General features: G+C 36.4%; 1 protein-coding gene across 1 annotated transcript in view; it reads right to left on the reverse strand.

Moving 5' to 3' along the window:
- The window catches only part of Utp18 (UTP18 small subunit processome component), a 51,215-nt gene that overhangs the window by 20,039 nt on the left and 7,270 nt on the right, over positions 1-23,906 (reverse strand). Inside the window, exons 3-9 of the mRNA XM_026386730.2 lie at positions 15,177-15,275; positions 10,374-10,441; positions 6,616-6,704; positions 4,605-4,730; positions 4,330-4,504; positions 1,405-1,505; positions 1,076-1,166 (exon numbers count right to left, since the gene is read on the reverse strand). Coding sequence (XP_026242515.2) covers positions 1,076-1,166; positions 1,405-1,505; positions 4,330-4,504; positions 4,605-4,730; positions 6,616-6,704; positions 10,374-10,441; positions 15,177-15,275 — 749 coding nt within the window. The remainder of the gene's footprint in view (positions 1-1,075; positions 1,167-1,404; positions 1,506-4,329; positions 4,505-4,604; positions 4,731-6,615; positions 6,705-10,373; positions 10,442-15,176; positions 15,276-23,906) is intronic.

Raw genomic sequence — 23,906 nt, forward strand, 5'->3', positions numbered from 1 at the left:
CTGAATGAAAGAGCCAAAGAAGGGTTTGATTAATTTTAAGTAAAATTGAAAGGCAACTGAACTGACCACTCTTAGCCTCTCTTTAATAGGGTAAGAACTACAAATAAAAACCCATGATGACCTCTCCTCCTGCCACTAGAAACCCAGACTAAAAATATTTCTTATACATTCACATACATAGAAAAAACATTATTTATTTAAACAGGTTATCTTTTGGTTTAACGTGAATGATCACAAATTCTATGTTTCAACTAAGCTTTCAGAAAAAGTTTCTACTTAGATAAATTACTGGAACAAAAACATGAAGGGGGAAAAAACATTAATCAACAGACATTAGAGTACCTAATACATAAGGCTAGGTGATATAGATACCAAATTTTTTTGATGGAGGAAAAAAATTAAGAATGAAGTGACCCAGATCACAAAGAATTTATAACTTAATTATGCTACCACTTAAATGATAGGAATGATACACATGAGTAACAAGCATAAATAATTTAAAGAAATTATAATTATGCAGGCAAGATAAAAAGAATATTAAATATAAGAGACCACAAATATTTTCATGATAGAAATGGCCATCTAATGGCCAAAATTAGTCCTTATTCTTTATTTCTCTTTCCCATAGCACTTGATATTGGTGACCACCCTCTTCTCTGTCGCTGTACATTTCTATAATGACCCCTACATCCACATCAAAGATGGTTCTTCTCTCTCTCTCTTCATCCCTCCCTTTTCTGAAGGTACTGTTTCAAAGTTTGCCCTACTATAGGTATTCTTTTTGTCACAATGAGAAATCAGTGAATTTTACTGTTTTACTATTTCTTTGACAAAATTTTCCAGGCTGGAATAAGGGTGCACATTAAGCAGAAGTAAATAGATTAGCCCTGCATACTAAATGGCTAATCCCTCACTATGACTAGGTTAGAGAAAAGGCAAATGCCAACAAAAATTAATTTCCAAAACTAAACATGATTTTCTTACTAAAACAAGAAAATTGAAAAGGAACATTTTTGGGGATAATTTGAAATATAAACACATCCAAAGCTTCTCTTGTATCATCAATATAACTTACCAGAAGAGGTATATATTTTCTTACTATCTGAAGAGAACGTGGATGCTGAAAGCCCTCCATTAATCTTCATGCTACCAATTAGTTCTTTGGTCTAAAAAAATAAATACTAATTATCAACTGTTACAAGGTATGGGGAAGGACCATACTGTATAGAACAAAAGCAATCTAGTCTGTTATTTTCTAGATCCTACTTGTTTTTCCTAACTGCCTACAATTTCTCCCAAAATTCTTCTACTTCAGATGCAGATTTAAGAACACACTGAGTTAAGGTTCAAGACTGTTCTTACACTAATGTCTAATCCAAGAAACAAGCAACAACAATGGTTCACCTTCATTGATAGCAAATGAGAATATCCAGCAACACCATTTATGAGCAAGAAGGAGCCATCTGGGGAGACTTCAAATCTCCTCACTCTTTTTTCTTTCAAACCTAAAAAAGGAAGATAAATTGATTTAATGAGATTTTTATATGGTTTTCAATAAAGATATATCCTACTGACAAACAAATTCTTTCCTTTTAAAATGTCTAAGTTTTGCAAATTAAGTGAACCCCAGGCTTAGATTCTAAATAAATCTAACCTCATGGATCACCAATAAGGACCCAATAAGGTCACTACGAACACTACAAAGTACTTGGCAAACTTCTTTTTTGTCTTGTTTAGCATTCAATATTTTAATTGCAGGCCAGAAATTCAGCTCTCCAACAATAAACCTATCAACTAACTTTCCAAATGAAAGTAGCAATATCTTTAATTAACTAAACAGATAAAATCCTATTTTGTCTCAAAGTTCAACACCAGAAGGGAATACACTGCCATCAGAGGCAGACAAAAAACATATATAAACTATTTTCTCGCCACCTACTAAGCATTCTATGATGAACAGGAGTATAATCATTAACTTTGTGGGTCCAAAAAAAAAAAAAATCAATGTGTCAGTGTATTCAAGAACTGGTTAGTTTCTCAAGATGGGGATTCATATAACCAAGTCACAGGAGATAAGTATATAATCCAGAGTCAGTTTATTCATTTACAAAGGGACATGTCCCTTTTTCCATGCCTGAAACATTCAGTAACTATATCAGAATGCTTAGAGTCAAGTTACTCACTAAAAAGCTGCCTAATGAAAAGAATACATTGTGGCTCATGGGTAGAGCACTCACTCCCCTAGCATGTGTAGCATGTTCGAGGCCTTGGGTTGAATCCTCAGCAACACATAAAAATAAATAAATAAAGGTATTAAAAAAAAAAAGAAAGAATAAATTCAACCAGGGCTGGGGCTGGGGCTCAGTGGCCGAGTGCCTGCCTAGCATGTGTGAGGCACTGGATTCGATTCTCAGCACCACATATCAATAAATAAAATAAAGGCCCATTGACAAGTAAAAAAAAAAAAAAAAGAATACAATCAATTATCTCCAAGAAATGGAAGGTATACCAAGGGAGAAGAAGTAGAAGAGGCTTTTCTCTATATACTCATTTGTATATATTAGACTTTGCACAACAGGAACAACTGCGCAGTCAAAGAAAATTTAATTTAAGTTGCTACATTAAAATATTGAATTGAGAAAAAGGATTTAGAAAAATGTAGTGAAGCACTGTACCCCTACAGGAAAATGCTGGTTAAGTTTACTACAGGCCATTTCTAGCCACAGGTCATGAACCCTGACAAGGTTAATGGAATGTACCATTTGCATCAATCCTATGTTCTTCATTTTTCAAACTACTATTTATGACAACCAGGAGTTTGCATACATATAAGAAGGCTTTCATATCCTAATTAGTTGGCAATTTCCCAATAAATGTCTAATTAATTTCTTGAGCTCACAGTTTTATACAGCTAGTGATTTAGAACAGTGGTAGAGCGCTTGCCTAGCATGCATGAGGCTGTGGGTTTGACATGGCACCACCAAAAAAAAAAAAAAAGCATGATTTTATAATGATGAAAGGCTGAGAATAGTGCTCAATAATATACCACCACAAAGAGAAATATATTTATCATTACTATCATTATTACCAAGCTATGTTTACTGAAGGTAGAGAAAAAGAAAAAATATCAGGAAGAAAAGATGAATGCCAAGTCCGAAAAGCAGACTTCATACACTTCAGATATCCACCAGATCCAGAGTAAGGTCACTAACCAAAACTTAGCTAAACCTCAATGTACTCTGCTAGAGGATGCAAGACAAGGATGGTCCAAAATCCATTCCTTTGATTAGTGAAGTAATATGTAAAACTAATAACTACTGCACATTATTTTCTATTTCAATATGAGGAGTGGGTTTAAATTTTTTCCACGTACAGTCCATGAACCAGCAGCACCTAAGAGCTACTGGAAATGAAGATCAGACACACCTCAGACCTACAGAATCACAGCTGCAACTTAACAGGACTGCCAGGTGATTCACATGCTCACTGACTTTGGCTTAAAGCACGGTTAGGTAAACCAGGAACCTACAGGATCATTAAAGGTGTGAGAAAATAGGAGAGTGGCAACAGTGAAAATAAACATCATAAATGTTTCTGAAGTTGGCTGTAATTCATTTTCAGCCACTAGTAGGAAAACACTTAAAGAAAACTACTTTTGTCCTTTTACAGCTACACATGCTATTTAACAGGGAGACTGCCAGTGAGCTATGGCCTATGCCAATGCTATATCCCAAGATTTATTATGCTAACCCAGCCAACCTCATTACAATGGTTTTGGTTCCCAAAGGAATCATTATGTGTCACTATATTTTGTGGCAATACAGGTAGGAGAATACAGGAAAAGAATGGATAAGGTAGAAGTTAGATAAATCTTCACCTGATGTTTGTTTTTATGTAGTTACTTCTGAAGACTGATCTACCTCCAAAATAGTGCTTTATTCCGCTAATCAAAATTTATAATAAGCACCAGAATTAAAGGGTATACAAATTTCCTATCAGAGAAGTAAAACAATGTGTCCAAGGAAGTGGATTCCAGGTTTTCTTGCTCCCTGTTTCAAGCTCTTTCTGCTACCTCAATTGCTAACTTTACAACCACATATCTACAACTACTTTTCTTTCTAGGGAAAGGTGTATATCTGCAAATTAAGATTTTTACATAAGTGCTCAGTAACTAAGTTAGTTCACTTGTTTAATTCAAACATATTAGCACAATGACATTTTCCCAATACTAAAGAAAAAAAAAATGAAAAAGTAGTTGTGAATACCATTAAATCAACTCAGCTTGGGCAGGGAATGAATGGCAGGCAGCGTGTTCAACAACAATCTTACCTCTCACTTGATGCACAGGAATTAACTTTCCAGCTATCATATCATAGACATAAAGAACCTTGCTGTGAATACTTGTGGCTAAAACTTCTTCTCCATTAGCACTAAAACAAGCCTTAAAGATTGGAAACTTATCCAAATAAATGCTCTGGATTTTAGGATTTGTTTTGCCATCAACCTAGAAGGAAGCACAAAATGTTTATTTTGGCTATTTCTATGGACTCTGTATGCTGGTAGTAAACATTTTTCATGACAAGTCTTCATTCTAAAATGCATACCTGAAACAGAGACACGGCATTATCCAACCCTGCAACCATCACAACCTGTGCGTGAGGATGGAACTGCACTGACGAGATCCGAGCAGTGGTAGGCCGTTCAGCATTAGCAGGCTGGCAGTTCTTTATCTAAAGAAAAATAAAGCTGGAATTTTATCAGTCCAAATCAGTTAATATCATTTAGAGCATGAAGAAAAACATAAATAAATAGTTTATAAATCAGAACAACTAGAATGGTAACCAAAAGATCACAGATCCGGCACCAACTAGCAAGTCACTTCACAAGAATCCTACCTTCACCATCTTTCAAATTAAGAGATTAAATCACCAAATGTCTAGATTTAAACTTTAAAGCATTAGCATACTATCATTCAAGATACATTCATTTAAGTTAGGAGATTTTCACTTCTGGAGAAATTTTACTTAAAACTACTGTTCTGGTATCTCTGTATTGATAGCACAAGTGTAAGAGACACCATGCAATTGTCCCCACAACTCTATGGTTGGCACAGACTGCTTTATGTTCTCCTCCCAGGGTACCTGGTTGCTAGTTTAAAGTGATGGTAATCTCATGAATCACTGGGACTATTTTCAGTTACTGCTTCTGGCTTTACAGGTTTTTTTCCCCTGCATCAAAAATTCAATTAAAAACAAAGCTGGGTTGGGGATATACCTCAGTTGGTAGAGTGCTTCCTCGCATACACATAGCCCTGGGTTCAATCCCCAGTACTACCACCAAAACAAAACAAAACAACAATGCAAATCAGGTATGGTGGTGCACACCTGTAATCCCAGCAACTTGGGAGGTACAGGGAGGAGGAGTGCATTGCAATTGAAGGCCAGCCTGGGCAACTTAGTGAGACCCTGTCTCAAAATAAAAAATTAAAATAAAAATGGTTGGAGATGTAGCTCAGGAATAGAACACGTGTGTTCTCAAAATGAAAATAAAGAAGTGCTGGGGATATAGTTCAGTGGTGGAGCATCCCTGTGTTCAATCTCTAGTACCCACCCCCACCACCCCCAAACAAACAAAAACAACAACAACAAAAAAAAAAAGCAAGTAGCATATGTATATTTGTTTTGTTTGTGAATACTGAATTAATTTTTTATATGAACTACATTTTCAATGGAATTGAATGTATCCTATGAGGAGCTGAATGAACTGACCTCATAAGGTGGGAGGCAGCAGAATCTGTCTCCTAGTAATTTACCATGATAATTCCCTTGCCCCATCTAAATACACATGCTGTATTATAGGGAAATATTTATGTCATAAGAAGGTCTATTAATTTGACACAGATTTAACTGAATCACTGTTCTGGGTAGGTTCTTGGCTACCACAAAGAACCAGCTAGATTCAGTGATGAGTTAAAAAATAAATAGTATAGGCCACTTTAGATAGTCATTTCTGAGGTTACATTTGAGCAGAAAATTAAGAATGAGCAGGCCACTAGCAGTGCTTGAAGGACAGACAGACAGAGCAAGAGCAAAGGTTCAAAGGCTTTTCTTGCCTCAGCATGTGTAAGAAACAGAAAAGGCCTGCATGGCACAAGTAGGGAATTAGGGAAAAGAGGTCTAAGATAAAGCTGATGATGTGAACAGAAGTGGGATCACAAAGGGCAGCGTAGGCTACAATAGGAATTCAGAAGGTTTCAAAAGCAATGAAAAGTGACATGACCAGATATTTTATTTTTAAAAGCTCCCTCGGGCTACTACATCAAGAATGGTTTAAAAAGAGGTCAAGTGGAAGGGGCAAGATCAGTCAACTACAAAGACACTGCAGTAGGTCAGGTGAAAGATGACAGCAGTATGGAAGCTGCTGCCAATGGAAATAAAATACAAAAGGAAAAGTCAAATAGGATTCCTAGAACTACTTGAGACATAATTTAGCATCTCTTAGGACAGTAAGTACACTTAATCCCACATATAATAGGAACCCATACATCTGTACTAGGAGGCAAACTGAATTTCAGAGGTAAATAACTGGATAGGTCCCAACTTTATAGACTCTCACCTTCAAGATTCCTCTTGGAAGAGAAGTTGATGTGGATATGAAATTCCCAGTCCTGTGCAACAAATCATCTTCATCCTCTTCACTTTCATCTAAGTTGAACAAACCCACAAAGCTGATCTTGAGAATCAACAAGATGGCCCATCACCTACCCCAAACTTCTATATTTCCAATTTCAACTCTCTCCAGCCTCCCAATCTTGATCACTTTTTTAAAGCCACAATTGACAAAAGCAAAACACATCTTAAAGAAAAGGGAAAAGATGACACAGTATGCAATATAGTTAAAATCAAAGCTTTACTGGAATGAAAGACTAACACACACACACATACAGAGATGTTAACTAAAGATGAAGTGAAATAAGTTTAAACAAAGCCAGCATTTAATTTAAAAAGAGCAACTCGTAATTATGGCAAAAATTACCAATAAGGTTGACAGCAGACCTAGCCTAATGACACACATGAAAAAGAACTAGAAAAAATTTCATTTTACTAAAAGATCAATGTCACAAACTCGCTATCAGAACTTCAAAGAGCTAACAGGACTGTTTTTCCCCTAGATATTTCCCCTAGATATCAGTAATGATGATTCTAGTATGGAGCAGAAAGAAGCTGGGCAAACTTTTTAAACACTTATGGAGCTAAAAAAGCAAATAGTACTAGAAAGCCCTCTAGTTTCTCAAGCAGATCTGGATTAGGGCCACCAAAAGAATACACATGGAATTGAGAGTGAAATAAGAAAAATAAGAAAATTTTCCAGAAAATGAAATCCAGCTTTATATCTTCGTAATTCCTCAATGAAACTATATGCTCTGGGACTACTCGTGTGGCCTTCCCAATTACCTACTCAGGAGCAAATATGGAAACCATCACCCTAGACCTAATTAATCCACATGAATTTTTATATATAAGGTCCAGCACTCAATGAAATGTAACCAAACCAATACTGATGAAATAACTTGCTTGGGCACGATGGCACAAGCTTATAATCCAAACAATCCCAAAGGCTAAGGCAGGAGGATTGCAAGTTACAGCTAGACCTCTCTTAACTTGGAGAGACTCCCAGCAACTAAGCAAGACCCTATCTCAAAAAATAAAAAGGTCTGGGGACGTAGATGAGCGGTAAAATATCCCTAGGTTCAACCCCCAGTACAATAAAAAGAAAAAAAAAAAAAGAAATGAATAAGATAACTTGACTGCAAATGAAAAGGGAAAACAGACAATTCCCATAGGTAGTCTAGACAATGAGGTTGGCAGACATAAACCTCAAAGAATTCTGAATTGACTTATTCTTACATGTATATAAGAATAATGAAAAACAATATTCAGAATTGAACAATTAGAAAATTTTTATAAAAAGACCCTAATGGAAATTCTAGAATTAAAACATGAAGTTATTTAAATTTAACCCTGAATGGATGTTTTTAACAGTATATCAAAATTAGTTGAAGAGAGAATAAGTGATCTGGAAAATGGATCAAAAAAAAAATCCATACTATAAAGTATAGGGGGAAAAAAAGAAAATACAGAAAGCATTTAACAAACATGCAAACTGTCAACTGGAGGGAAGGGGAAGGGTTTAAAATTAAAATAATGATAATAACAAAACAATCCTTAGTACTAACAAATTTTGGAGCTGTGTGATGTTACTTTTGTTGTTCTATTTGAAGGGGAGGACTTCTCTTTTAAAAAACTCAATTATGCATTTAAAAATACATTGGAGAGAATTGTGAAGCTGGGTTCTTGTCACCATTCTGCTAATAAGTATGCTATGGGCAAGTCACTTATCTCTTTGAAGCTCTCTCATCTGTAAAAATAAAGGTGGGTTTAGGCTAGAATATCCCAGATGGTAGCAGACTGGCAACTACTGACTTTCCGTTTACTTTTTCCCCTGTGCACAAAGCCAAACAAAACTTCCTGGCATCCCTCAAAGTTAATGTAACCTCATGATATAGTTTCAGCAAAAAAAAAAAAAAAAAAAGACATAAACCTCAAAGAATTAAAGGCAAAATTATCATAAAACCTTTCAGGTAAAGCCAATAATAAACCTCCTCTGGGGAGTCAATTTATGTCAACACCTTGGACAGTTTCAAAAGGAAGACCCACCCAGAAACAGCAGACCCTTCAATTTGGGTCCTTTCTCACAAGCCCAATTTGATGTGCAAAAAAAAAAAAAGAAACCAAAACACAGGAAAAACCTTTTATTTGATTAAACTGCTGGGAGCTGAATGATTTACTGTTTCAACAGGTAGCACATCCTTATATCTATAATTACACAGATCTAAAAGGTTGGTGATTTATAAATGCAACATTCTAAAATGCATAATAAAAACATGTTTCATACAGGAGGATAGGTCTAGAGTAGTGACCTAGAGTCTACAAGCATGTCATAAAAATGGCTAAAGGAACAAGGAATGTTTAACATGTTAAAAACAAAACAAAACAAAAATAACTTAGACATTTCTCAAATAAAAGAGCTTTATAAGATTAAAATTATGAGAGCTTATGTAATCCATATATGTTCAAAAGGTAGGACTAGAGTTGTTGGAAGATGAGTCTCAAAATAAATAAATAAATTAATTAATTAATTAATTAACAGTTCCAAAAGAAAAACAGTCTAGTAACAAGTACAACATTATTTCATATATTTAAGCAGAGGATAATGTCATAGAAAAGATTCTTGAAGTGGATGAAATCAAACTATATCACTAATATTTCCTTCAACCTCTAAGAGCATCTGATTAGAAACAAGGTTATTTTTCCTCTCAGACTGAACTTTCCAACAAAATTATACAAAATACTCACTCCCTGACTTAAAGACTGCAAGGGCTGATGGGGGTGGGAAGAAGTGGGTAGAGGTGGTGACAATCAAACAGCACTCGTTAGATAACAAGGACGCTAAGGAAGGCACTCCTATACTATGTGGGAGGATATATATTCTAGACTTCCTGAAGGATTTCAAAGGTTAACTACAAGACTAAAATTTATAACTTGAAACACAGAAACCAAATTGTGGCTAAGCCATCTGTATTTATAATATCTAAACTCAAAGGACATTAAATACCAGAAAACAATAATGATACGAGCCAACTTTAAAAACTAGAGTGGAAACCAGATTTTTATGATCAATCATCTGGGCTTGATCTGACATGTACTTCATAAAAGACAAGAATATTACTTGTTTTTCCTTAATCCTATGCCATAATGCAACATAGCTCTATTGAGAAAGAAACAAAATTCATCTACCCTTTATTTTCCTTACAGTGCAGAACATACTATCTTGAATATCCTTTAATCTTAAGTGCTTGGAACCAGAAGTGTTTTGGATTAGACTTTGGAATATTTGCATATGCATAATGAGCTATTTTGGGAATGGAACCCAAGTCTAAACATGAAATTCACTTATGCTTCTTATACCCCTTATACACATAACCTGAAGGTAATTTTATATAATATTTTTAATAATTTTGTACATGAATAAATTTCATGGTATGGAGTTTTTCACTTGTGGCATCATGTTGGTACTCAAAAAGTTTCAGATTTTGAAGCAATTCAAATTCGAGTCAGGGATGCTCAACTTGTATTAAATCTTCCACTATTAAAAAAGGCCTCCCTCAGAGAAATGGTAGACTTCAAAACCAAATATTCTTTTTTTCAAAAAAGTTCTACTTGAAACACTAGTTTCTAAGGAACCTAAGAAAGCTCAAATAATAACAGAATGGGCAAAGGGACTTATTTACTAACAAAGCTATCAACACTCACCATCTGAAGATGTTTTCCGCTTATTAGTCTCTGCCCAGGCAGGTACTCCTCCCATCGCATGCTGAAATCTAAGCAAAAATACTTTTTAAAAAAATATTGTGAGGGCTAGGGTTGGCTCAGCAGTAGAACGCTCGCCTAGCATGAGCGAGGCCCTGGGTTCAATCCTCAGCACCACATAAAAATAAATTAATTAATTAAAAATATTGTATCCAACTACAACTAAAAAATAAATATTAAAAAAAAATATTGTGGGGTTGGGGATGTGGCTCAAGTGGTAGTGCGCTCGTCTAACATGCGTGAGGCACTGGGTTCGATTCTCAGCACCATATAAATGTAAAATACAGATATTGTGTCCACCTAAAAAAAAAAAAACCTAAAAAAATTAAATAGTTTTTAAAAATATATATTGTGATAATCACTGTATACTCATAGAGCTTGATACATTTAAAAACTAGTTTAGAGCACCCCTGAGAGAGCATACAGACTTTCTTCCACAGAAGTTACTACCATCAAAAACAGAAGTTATCTTTACTCACAAGAGACAGTCTCACACTGCTTATTTTGAAACTTGCAGGAACCTCTCCCCACCTCAACTAGCAGATACAGGACACCTGGATACCTATTTGTTGTTAATTTATGTCTAGTCATATGACTATTGTTCATTTCAAAACATCTTCAATGTCAGGACTAATTAAAGAAGTTATAATACCAATGTATGTAACTGAACAAGTCTGAAAGAAAATGACCAGATTGGTAAGAATATAAAAAACTTCATCTCATATCATTAAAATAAAATGGGAGCATTTTCCTCTATTATAAAGTAAGCTTTAAGAGAAGCATGAGGATGAACACTGAAAAAAAGAGAAGCATGCTGGCTGTATTCTGAACAACTAGTAAGGGAAAGAGGACAAAAAGTCATTGCAACTTTTTAATGCAGAAAAACAAACTAGCCCAAACTAAGCCAAGTAGCCATAAAAATATATATATTTTTTCAGAAAATACAGAAAAGGCAGCACAGAACTGTGATTCTTGAAAGAAGGAAGATAAACAAGGTGAGCCCTACCAATACCAGGAATTTTCCCCTGACGGCATTTAAATTTGGGGAGGTGGGGTGAGTCAAATCCCCAGCCCTGTTTTGTATTTTATTTAGAGACAGGGTCTCATTGAGTTGCTAAGCACCTCGCTTTTACTGAGGCTGGCTTTGAACTCAGGATCCTCCTGCCTCAGCCTCCAGAGCCACTGGGATTACAGGTATACACCACCATGTCTGGCCTTTGATGGCATTTAAGACCCTGGCACAGAACCAAGAAAAAGGACTGACTTGAAAGAAGCTACTCTGAAAAGAGTAGAGAGAAAGAGCTTGGGAAATCTGCATAAAAGTCCAATGACAACTCTTCTGAATATAAGCTCCACACTGATAAGATGAGCTTCATGAGGTCAGGCAAAGAAGTACAAAGGAGCTAAGTCACACAGAACCAAAGGCCAGACATTCAAGTTGCAACCAGCTAGAGGGAAAGTCCTTACTCAACACTCAGCATTCAGCAGATATCCCAGAAACACCATACCTTAGTAGAGGGACTAAACCAGCCAAGAGTAAGCACCTCCCCCTAGACCTGCTTAAAAACAAATCTTGAAAGAATCAAAGTGATTTGTAAGCCAATTAAATGCCTGCCAAGACAAATAGCAAAAAATAACATAGCCCAGAATTCAACTTGCTATACATTCAATAAAGAAAAACATGAACTATAACAGAAGAAAATCAGACAATAGAAATAGAAATAACAGACATGACAGATTAGCACTCAAGAATAGCACTCAAAGATTTTAAAATATAAATAACTAATATATCAAAGCATTAAAGGAAGTATGAACTATAATAAACTATCATATAAAATAAAATAGAAAGGTTTCAAGCTGAAACTATCCTCTAAAGCTAAAAAAAACAATATCTGAAATAATAAATTTGCCAGATGAGTTTAACAGATTCAAAAGACTACATGCTGTATCATCTCATTTATAGGACATTCTGTAAAAGGCAAATCTATAAGGTCAGAAAACAGATCACTGTTTGCCAGGAGCTAATAACATTATAAGTAGAGGAGAGAGGGTTGACTACAAAGGAGTATTTGACACCTCTGGGTGTGACAGCTATGTTATATATATTGATTCCCTACCTTAACTATGATGGTGCTTAAATGACTGAACATACTTAACAAATTCTATGTTATACTGCAGATTATGCATCAATAAACCTACTTTAAAAAAAACAGTATGCATGAAGCCCTGCAATAAGTGAAAAAAAAGATTCTGCAGTGTGCCAAGTGTGGGGTCCCTAGACCATGATATGGCCAGCCCTGAAGAAGCTCTAGGCCAGAAATTACTGCCCCCAGGAGTGGAGCCCCATGAAGTATTCAACACAGTGCCAAATGCAAAGGACCAGATTAGCTGGCCCCAGCAGTCTACAGTGCAAAGGGTAGGCAAATGGGGCAGTCAGACCTGCAAACAGCCATCTGGAGACCTTCAGGGGAAAGAGTGGGCCTATTTCTGTTCTTACTTCTTTTACTCATTCTTTCAACCCTTAAATATATTCATTCTAAAAATCTGTTTCAAACTGCCATCTCCCAAAAAAGGGATGATAATGCAAAGAACCTCTAAGAACATAAAATAATGTAAAGCTTTTTAATTTTTAATTTTTTAAAATTTGTTAAACTTGAGTTGGAAGTATCAAAATCATTATTTAAAAAAATGTATACATCCTAGCTCTAGTCAACTTTTAAAGAGCCTAGAAACAATAAAATCCTCATAACATTAACTATACTCTAGATATGATTTCCCCTGAAAGGAAGCAGGGTTCCTGGGAAAACAGGCTGATTCAGGGCAGGGAAAGGACAAAGTAAACCTAGAATACCTTTGAAGCCAGAAAGGATAGGAAATATGAACACAAGAGCCAACTACGAAGGGCTCCTCCATAGGCCAGATCTGGAAAATTAGAGCAAAGACCTATGACAATAATTGATTATAACACACCGAATAAATAAAATCCCATGAATCCAAAAGAAAATCAGTGAAATCCCGAGGGGAGGGGAGAGGGGACTTCTTTTCAAAAGATCAAAAGAAGGCCCACCATTAAGTAGAATGAGAAACAGAGTAAAGACCATAATTTGCAAACTAAGTACACTAATACTTGCAAACAGATAACTGGACAAAACAAGACACACAACATAGCTCAAAATGTCTAAAACCAAATCACAAAGACCCATACATTCCAAAATAAGACCACAAGCAGTTAACAATATGCAGACTTCTAATAACTTGTCTGGCTTAAAAATTCTGAACAATCTCTACCCAAGACCATAATTATTATATTAACTTCTACCCTAAATTTATCCCTATGGCTAACCTCAGGCCCAAATTCCATAAACATCCTGCCGGAATTCCATCACAGACACTGAGACTCTCAAAATAGTGCTTTCTCCTGTTCAGCAAACTTAATAAAAAACAACTCCATGTGATCAAAAGGCTTCTGTTATCATCTGTGTATGAGCATTTCAACAATAGACACAGAAAAAAACACCATTTTGCTACCCTTAATGAAATAACTACTTCAGGCAATAATAACTATCAATGTTTTAAACCCTTAGGTGAGTTTCTGGGTTCATTCAATGCCCAAGAACCTCACATATTATTTGCTAATTGGAAAGACGAGGTTAAGACTTTCAAAACAAAGCTATCTAGTGGTACAAAACCCGAAGTGATAATGCTTTGCATTATTGGTGATGCAAATAATAGAAACATTAGTAATATCAGTAACAGTTAGTATACATCACCTTAACAAGATTCCTGCAAAAATGTTTCAGAAACCCAGATAATGGAAGATCTCCACAGTGAAAAAAATAATCAGACTGGGGAGGAGAAAATGGGAAGTTAACTGATTAATGGATATAGGATGATGAAAACATTTGGAAACCACAATAAAGAGATCATTGTACAATATTGTGAATATACTAAGTGACACTAAATTGTGCACTTTAAAATGGTTACATTTCTTAAAACTAAAACAATAAAATAGTTACATTTATGTGAACTTCATCCTCAATGAAAAGTGAGAAAATGAGACTATGAGACATTCTACAAAACATGCCTCAACATTAAAAACAAAACAGTATCAAGGGGGAAAAAAAACCTAAAAGATGGAATATACGGTTTAGGTTAAGAGAGATTTAAGAGATGTCAAGTCAAAATATAATGTATGAGCTTCATGAGAACTGAAGAAATTAATACTGGCTGTCATTAACTATTAATTTCCTTAGGTGTAGCAATAATATCGTGACTATGAAGAAAAATCTCTTTAAACTTAACGTGATGCACACTGAGGAAACTGGGGTCAAAGTGCTGCCTTATCTGCAGCTTATTTTCAAATAGACTGGGAAAACACACACCAAATACATAATACAAATATGGCAAATTTGTTTGAAAAATCAGTGTACAAGGTTAACAGGTGTTTAATACAATACTGTCGCAAAAAGATGGTTTATTATATAAAAATTAACAAGCAAGTTAACAATATTATTACTGATTATGTTTAGATTTCATTTCAAGTTTTCTTTCAAATTTTCTTTGCATCTGTTGCATTCCCATCCCCCAATACTGGCAAGTAATCACTGCTTCCAACAGCAATGCTCCTACTGTTTCATAATGGAAATGTGACTATCGAAGAAATTATTATAGTCAAAGATGGAACAAACCCCAAATAAAATGCTGATTACATACTTCTTGATAAATCATATGAAAAAGGACACTTACTCTTCTTTCAGTCTCTTCTGAAGTTTATCTATTGAAAGTTTACTTTCAGTTGCATTTTTCATCATATCTTTCCGAAACCGATTGTTCACCATGTCAACCCTATAAAACACAGAATGACATATTATAAACAATTTTAAGAGTCATTATAAATTGGTGCTGCCTTTAGCATTTTGAGAAAACACTAAATGGAATTTATAAGATGGATTTGTAAGATGCAGAACATCACGCATATATTTTTCTCCATTCTTCCTCCTTTGACGTCTTCAATATTTTAAATCATCTAGCTTACCCTATGGAGAGCTGGAATTTCAGAAAACTCTTCACGTCTTCTCTACATACATATAAATTCTCTAAAATAAATCCCAGGTAAGTGTACAAAGAGTTAAGTGTACAAAAAGCAAATCTTAAAATACCATGAAGGAGCTGCACATGGTAACATATGCCTATAACTCTAGCAACTCCAGAGGCTGAGGCAGGAATACAGCAAGCTTGACACCAGACTCAGCAACTTATAGATCCTGTCTCAAAATTTTATTTATGGGATGTAGCTCAGTGGTAGAGTGCCCCTGGGTTCAATTCCCAGTACAAAAAAAAAAAAAAAATACTATCAAGGAAAAATATAGGCAAACGTCTATCTTTCTGCTAAAGAACATTTTACTATTAAAACAAACAGTAAGGGGCTGGTGTTTTAGCTCAGTGGTAGAGCACTTGCCTAGCACCTATGAGGCATTGGATTTGATCCTCAGAACCACATGTAAATAAATAAAACAAAGGTATCGTGTCCGTCTACAACTAAAACAATATTTTTTTAAAAAGTCGTCTACAACTAAAACAATATTTTTTAAAAAAGCAACAATAAAAATAATGAATGAGGGCTGGGGTTGTGGCTCAGCAGTACAGCGCTTGCCTAGCACATGCGAACCCTGGGTTCGATCCTCAGCACCACATAAAAAAATAAAATAAATAAAATTAAAAAGGTGTTGGGTACAACTACAACTAAAAAATAAAATACTAAAAAAAAAAATAATGAATGAAAAGTTTCACAAATCTCACTTATCTAAAAATTTAAAACTTCTGTGCACAGAAAGCTGAGGGTAAGCCTACAATAAATGACACACATAACAGTTTGAAATTCTCAATATTTAAGAAACTTGACATACTAAGATCATTAAAAAACAGCCTCCAATAGATGGATATAATACAAAATACTTACTGGAAATGCCTGGGCCACTATAATGCACCAGTTAAAAAAAAATATGGGGGAAAAAAAAAAAAAGAAATGCCAGTGGCTAATAACAGAAACATCCTGGGGCTGGGATTGTGGCTCAGTGGTAGAGTGCTCGCCTAGCATGCATAAGGATCTGGGTTAGATCCTCAGCACCACATAAATATAAAATAAAGACACTGTGTCCACCTAGAACTGAAATATTAAAAAAAAAAAATTCTCAACACAAATATCACACTGAAAAAGCTGGGAAGAAACAAAAAACGGACTTCAAGGGAAAGGAAAACTGGTATGCAGTTTGGCAGTATAAATCAAGAGTCTTAAAAATATTTGTGCTCTTTGATCAAGTAATTCAACATCAAAGAATATTTCTTAAGAAATTAATTGAAAAAGCATAAAGTTTATTTATAAAGATGTTTATGTCAGCATTGTTATTAAAGGGAAAAGTAAGGAAATCTGTCCATCCAACAATAGGTACATAAATTACAACTGGCTCACAACAGGCTACAACATAGCCACATAAAAAATGTTGACAATGGTACAGAATAGAGGACACAGTAACCGATCCACAAAACTACAACTATCTTATATTTGATAAAGGGGCTAAAAGCATGCAATGGAGGAAGGATAGCATCTTCAACAAATGGTGCTGGGAAAACTGGAAATCCATCTGCATCAAAATGAATCTGAATCCCTATCTCTCGCCATGCACAAAAGTTAACTCAAAATGGATCAAGGAGCTTGATATTAAATCAGAGACAAGGCATCTGATAGAAGAAAAAGTTGGCTATGATCTACATACTGTGGGATCAGGCTCCAAATTCCTCAATAGGACACCCATAGCGCAAGAGTTAACAACTAGAATCAACAAATGGGACTTACTCAAACTAAAGTTTTTTCTCAGCAAAAGAAACAATAAGAGAGATAAACAGAGAGCCTACATCCTGGGAACAAATCTTTACTCCACACACTTCAGATAGAGCCCTAATAACCAGAATATACAAAGAACTCAAAAAATTAGACAATAGGATAACAAATAACCCAATCAATAAATGGGCAAAGGACCTGAACAGACACTTCTCAGATGAGGACATACAATCAATCAATAAGTACATGAAAAAATGCTCACCATCGCTAGCAGTCAGAGAAATGCAAATCAAAACTACCCTAAGATACCATCTCACTCCAGTAAGATTGGCAGCCATTAGGAAGTCAAACAACAATAAGTGCTGGAGAGGATGCGGGGAAAAGGGCACTCTTGTTCATTGCTGGTGGGACTGCAAATTGGTGCAGCCAATTTGGAAAGCAGTATGGAGATTTCTTGGAAAGCTGGGAATGGAACCACCATTTGACCCAGCTATTCCCCTTCTCGGTCTATTCCCTAAAGACCTAATAAGAGCATGCTACAGGGACACTGCTACATCGATGTTCATAGCAGCACAATTCATGATAGCAAGATTGTGGAATCAGCCTAGATGCCCTTCAATAGATGAATGGATAAAAAAAAATGTGGCATTTACACACAATGGAGTATTACTCTGCATTAAAAAATGACAAAATCATAGAATTTGGAGGGAAATGGATGGCATTAGAGCAGATTATGCTAAGTGAATCTAGTCAATCTTTAAAAAACAAATACCAAATGACTCCTTTGATATAATGGGAGTAAACAAGGACAGGGTAGGGACGAAGAGCTTGAGAAGAAGATTTACATTAACAAGGATGAGAGGTGGGAGGGAAAGGAAGTGAGAAGGGAAATCGCATGGAAATGGAAGGCGATCCTCAGGGTTATACAAAATGACATATAAGAGGAAAGGAGGGATAAGACAAGATAATACAAATGGAAGAAATGATTTACAGTAGAAGAGGTAGAGAGAGAAAAGGGGAGAGGAGGGGAGGGGAGAGGGGATAGTAGAGAATAGGACAGACAGCAGAATACATCAGACACTAGAAAGGCAATATGTCAATCAATGGAAGGGTAACTGATGTGATACAGCAATCTGTATACAGGGTAAAATTGGGAGTTCATAACCCACTTGAATCAAACAGTGAAATATGATGTATTAAGAACTATGTAATGTTTTGAACGACCAACAATAAAAAAAAATTTAAAAAATAAAAAATTTAAAAAATTAAAAAATAAAAAAAATGTTGATAAGGGGAAGGAAGAAAAAGGAGAGAGGTTGTTAGAAGCCACAGCAAAAATATTGATACAGGCACCTTTGGATTTTATGACTGCCAGCCAGCAATTCACATTCATATGGTAATTGGACTCATGCTGTTCAGCTGGGCCCATTTCAGGACTCAGGTTACTCATGTCACTCTTGTAATGGGAGAGTTCCCATTGGTTGGGAAAGGATGGTAGGAGGGTGTTCCGGGGGAAAGGGGAAACCCCCCGGCTCAGGTAGAAGACACACGTGGCGGACCCACTTGTTAGGGGACGCACACGGCCTCTCTCTAAATAAAACTTTGTCTCAGTTTGACTGGCTTGTGTTTTTGTGCCCAACCGGGTTGCAAGATTGCAAGCCTGCGCGCGCACTGACAGCTCAGCAGGGAATCGCTCAGCAGGGGTGCGGCAGGCAGGGCTCGGCGATAGAGGCGGCAGGAGCGGAACTCAGCCGACCCGGGGCCGGGCAGCCTGCGGCATTTTGGTGGCCCTGTACTGGGAACGCCCAAAATTTAAAGGTGAGTAATATCGCTCGCCCCTAAGGAAAGGCGACAGAATGGGTATTTCTGTTTTGATTTATTCTGCTTTTATTTCAGGCTCTCTAGCCTTACAATTTTTTCAGACGAATTGGGATAAATGGTTAACTCAAGGTTTGAAGTTATTCGGCCCTGAGAGAGAGAAAATTGACATAATCATTTTCCTCCTCTCCGTTTCTGTTTCATTCTGTTTTGGCTTTCTTCTATCCTATCTTATTGGGTTACGTTACCTTTATAGTAGATTAGAATCTAGTAAAAAACAAACCGAAAAACTGTTAAGTAAATTGTTAGAGGTCCAGGCCATGGCAGAAAACATATTAGGTCAAGCAAAACAAAAGGTCTCTCAAGCTAGTCAGATAGAAGAAAATTTGAACAAGGCAAGCTCAGGGAAAAAACGGTCATCAGATAGGGAAGCTGCTACTAACTCCGTTTCACCACCAGAGGGCATAATTCAACCAACAGCTTTACCTGCCTCCATAGATGATGAAAGGAATCCTGAGGCGGGACCCCAAAAATTAGCATGCCCTGTAGTTGAGCGGGGAGAAGAAAGAGAACGAGTTTACCGTGCCTTAGATTTCAAAATAGTAAAGCAATTAAAGGAAGCTGTAGCAACCTACGGCCCGGCCGCTCCCTTCACAGTCAGTATGGTCGAATCTATTACCAGCTGGGACTTAACACCAGCAGATTGGGTTAACGTGTGTAATTCTGTGCTAAATGGAGGACAATATTTATTATGGAAAATTGCCAATGAGGAATTTTGCAAGGAGACAGCTAGGCGAAATGCAGAAGCAGGTTACCCTGAACGAGACCTGAAAATGTTACTGGGGAAAGAAGAATTTGAAGGGCAGATGCAGCAAATCAGATATGATCCTGGCGTATACGCTCAGGTCGCCATAAATGCAATTAAGGCATGGAAAACTTTGAAGGGACAAGGGGATTTTCAAGGTCAACTATCTAAGACAATACAAGGAGTTAATGAGCCCTACGCTGACTTTGTAGCTAGACTTATTGAAGCAGCCTCTGAGACATTTGAAAATACAGAACAGGCAATGCCATTTATAAAACAACTGGCTTACGATCAAGCAAATCGTTGCTGCAAAGAGGTCATTAGACCGTGGAAACAGGAAGATTTAAACACATATATTAAATTATGTAGAGACATTAATGAACAAGGACAAGTCATGGCAGCTGAAGTAAAACAGGCTTTAAGTACCAAGCCAAAAACATGCTATAATTGCAATCAAGAAGGGCATTTTAAAATAAATTGCCCCATAGGAGGAGGGTTTAACAAAGCTAGGTATCAAAAGAGTAGAATCCCGGGTATTTGCCCACGATGCCATAGAGGGAGACATTGGGCTAATGAATGCCATTCTCAAACCACCATAGAGGGTATTCCGTTATCAAAAAATGGACAAAGACCAAGTGTCTACCCACGATATCGTGGAGAAAGGCATCAGGCCCCGTTGTCAAAAAACGAATTGGAGGGCTGGGGATGTGGCTCAGCGGTAGCGCGATCGCCTGGCATGCGTGCAGCCCGGGTTCGATCCTCAGCACCACATACCAACAAAGATGTTGTGTCCGCCGAGAACTAAAAAAAAATAAATAAATAAATATTAAAAATTCTCTCTCTCTCTCTCTCTCTCTCTCTCTCTCTCTCTCTCTCTCTCCTCTCTCACTCTCTCTAAAAAAAAAAAAAAAAAAAACGAATTGGAGGGCCCAATGCCCCGGGGCCCAAAACCACAAATATATGGGGCAATGGAGGAACCCAGCAGCACCATCAAGGTGGTGCCCAGGACGCATTATCCATTAGATCCCTCATCAGACAGACTAGAGGGAGCGCAGGGTTGGACATCTGTGCCTCTGCCAGAGCAGTATTAACTCCAGAGATGGGAGTTCAAATCATTCCCACAGGAGTAAAAGGACCTCTTCCCCAGGGAACAGTAGGCTTATTATTAGGACGCAGTTCTTCTACACTTAAAGGACTTATGATAAGTCCTGGGGTAATTGATCCCGATTATGAGGGTGAAATAAAAATTATAGCTAGTTCTCCAAGAGGTATATCAGTAATTTCATCAGGAGATAGAATAGCACAGTTATTAATAATACCAAGCCTACATGATAAATTTTCCAGTTGTAATGTAGAAAGAGGTTCCAAGGGATTAGGCTCCACAGGTGTAGATTGGGCTATGCTATCTTTAAATTTAGATTCTCGCCCTATGCTAAAATTAAATATTCAAGGACATGATTTTAATGGACTGCTGGACACAGGCGCTGATCTCAGCATCATATCTCGCCAGGAATGGCCTAAACATTGGCCATTACAGCAAGCCACACAAACGCTTAGAGGCCTAGGAGTGGCGACTAATCCCCATAGAAGTGCAATGGTATTAGATTGGAAGGATCCTGAAGGATGTGAAGGAACTATACAGCCCTATGTATTGGACCATCTCCCCATAAATTTATGGGGACGAGACGTCCTAGATCAATTAGGATTGACATTAACAAATAACGTCAATCCTAACGCGCCCACTACTAGGGCAAAACAAGGCTTTAGAAAAGAAAAGAGATTAAGAGATCAAGAACAAGATATAACAGCACCAATTCAAATAGATCAAGAGATAAATAAACATGGATTGGGTTTTCAAAAAGGGCCACTGAGACAATCAAAATTACTTGGAAATCAGAAAGACCAGTGTGGGTTCCTCAGTGGCCCCTAACTAAAGAAAAGATACAAGTAGCCCATGATCTGGTCAAACAGCAATTAGCGGAAGGACATATACAACCTTCCGTATCTCCCCATAATACTCCCATTTTTGTTATTAAAAAGAAATCTGGTAAATGGAGATTATTACAAGATTTGAGAGCCATTAATAATGAAATGGTTATTATGGGACCTACTCAATCAGGGATTCCCCAATTGTCTGCTCTACCAAAAACCTGGCATGTTCTAGCTATAGATATTAAAGATTGTTTCTTCTCAATTCCAATTCATCCCGAGGATAGTCCACATTTTGCATTTACTATCCCTGCACTGAATCATGAAGGTCCTGATCAGAGATATGAATGGAAAGTACTCCCTCAAGGGATGGCTAACAGCCCAACTTTGTGCCAAATTTATGTTGATAAAGCAATCCAGCCACTTAGAAATCAAAACCCTGAACTACAGATATTTCACTATATGGATGATGTGTTAATGGCACATAAAGATAAAAACACATTGCTAGAATGTTATGCCACGCTTACAAACTTATTAAAGAATTATAATCTAGAGATAGCAATAGATAAAGTACAATTAAATCTTCCAATTAATTATTTAGGAGTTCTATTATCCTCAACCATGGTCCGTCCACCAAAAATTCAAATACGAGTAGATCAACTCAAATCACTTAATGACTTTCAAAAGTTATTGGGAGATATAAATTGGATAAGGCCTTATCTAGGCATACCAACAGGAGAATTAGGACCTTTATTTGATATTCTAAAGGGTCCATCAGATCCAAATTCACCCCGCATGTTAACACCTGAAGCTAGAAAGGCATTAAAAATCATTGAAACATATATGGAAAATATGCATTTGGATAGAATTGATATAAGTTTGCCTTTATTATTTATTGTACTACCGACAAAAAATATTCCTACAGGGGTATTTTGGCAAGAAGGTCCATTATTATGGATACATTTATCTTATTCTCCTAATACTATTCTTACTAGATATCCTGAGGCTGTAGGGCAATTAATACTCAAAGGAATAAAAGCAGCAAAAGGAGTGTTTGGGATTTCTCCCAATAAAATTATTACTCCATATACTATGGACCAAATTGATGAGTTAGCTAATGAGTTAAATACTTGGGCAATAATCATGTGTAAATCTAGTGTTGCATTTGATAATCACTTGCCATCTAATCCTTTGTTGTCTTTTTGGTCTAAGCATCCTGTAGTTTTTCCAAAAATGACAAGAAAAACCCCTATCATAAATGCTCCAAATATATTCACTGATGGGTCAAACAATGGTACAGCAGCAGTAGTTACTCCTGATCAAACTTTTACATTTTTAGTACCCAAACAATCAGCTCAAAAGGTAGAGCTTAATGCAGTATTGCAAGCTTTTATGATGTTCAAAGAGTCTACATTTAATTTATTTTCTGATAGTCAGTATGTAGTTAATGCTATGGTATCTCTTGAAGATGCTGGTAGGATTTCTCCTTCCTTTACTGTTTTCTCTTTGTTTTCTGCTATACAAAGTCTAATCTGGGATAGAAAGGATCCATTCTTTATAGGACATATCAGAGCACATACAGGATTGCCTGGAGCCCTTAGTTTGGGTAATGAACTAGCAGATAAATCTACACATGACATACATATTTTCTCCACAATAGAAGAAGCTATAAATTTTCATAAAAGGTTCCATGTCAATGCTAATACTTTACAAAAACGTTTTAAAATAACTAAAGAACAAGCCAGACATATAATAAAACAATGTCAAAATTGTGTGACATTTTTGCCACAAGTTAATCTTGGAGTGAATCCTAGAGGACTGATACCTAACCATATTTGGCAGATGGACGTCACACACTTGCCAGAATTTGGAAAATTAAAATATTTACATGTTACAGTTGATACTTCTTCTGGATTTTTCATGGGCTCCCTTCATCCCGGAGAAAAAACTAAAGATGTTATAGCTCATTGCTTACAAAATTTTGCCACTGTGGGTGTTCCTAAACAGTTAAAAACGGACAATGGCCCTGGTTACACCTCCAAGTCTTTTAAACAATTTTGCTCATCATTTGGCATTACTCATATAA

Source organism: Urocitellus parryii, chromosome 7 (genome assembly GCF_045843805.1).
Source record: "Urocitellus parryii isolate mUroPar1 chromosome 7, mUroPar1.hap1, whole genome shotgun sequence".
NCBI classification, from domain to species: Eukaryota; Metazoa; Chordata; class Mammalia; order Rodentia; family Sciuridae; genus Urocitellus; species Urocitellus parryii.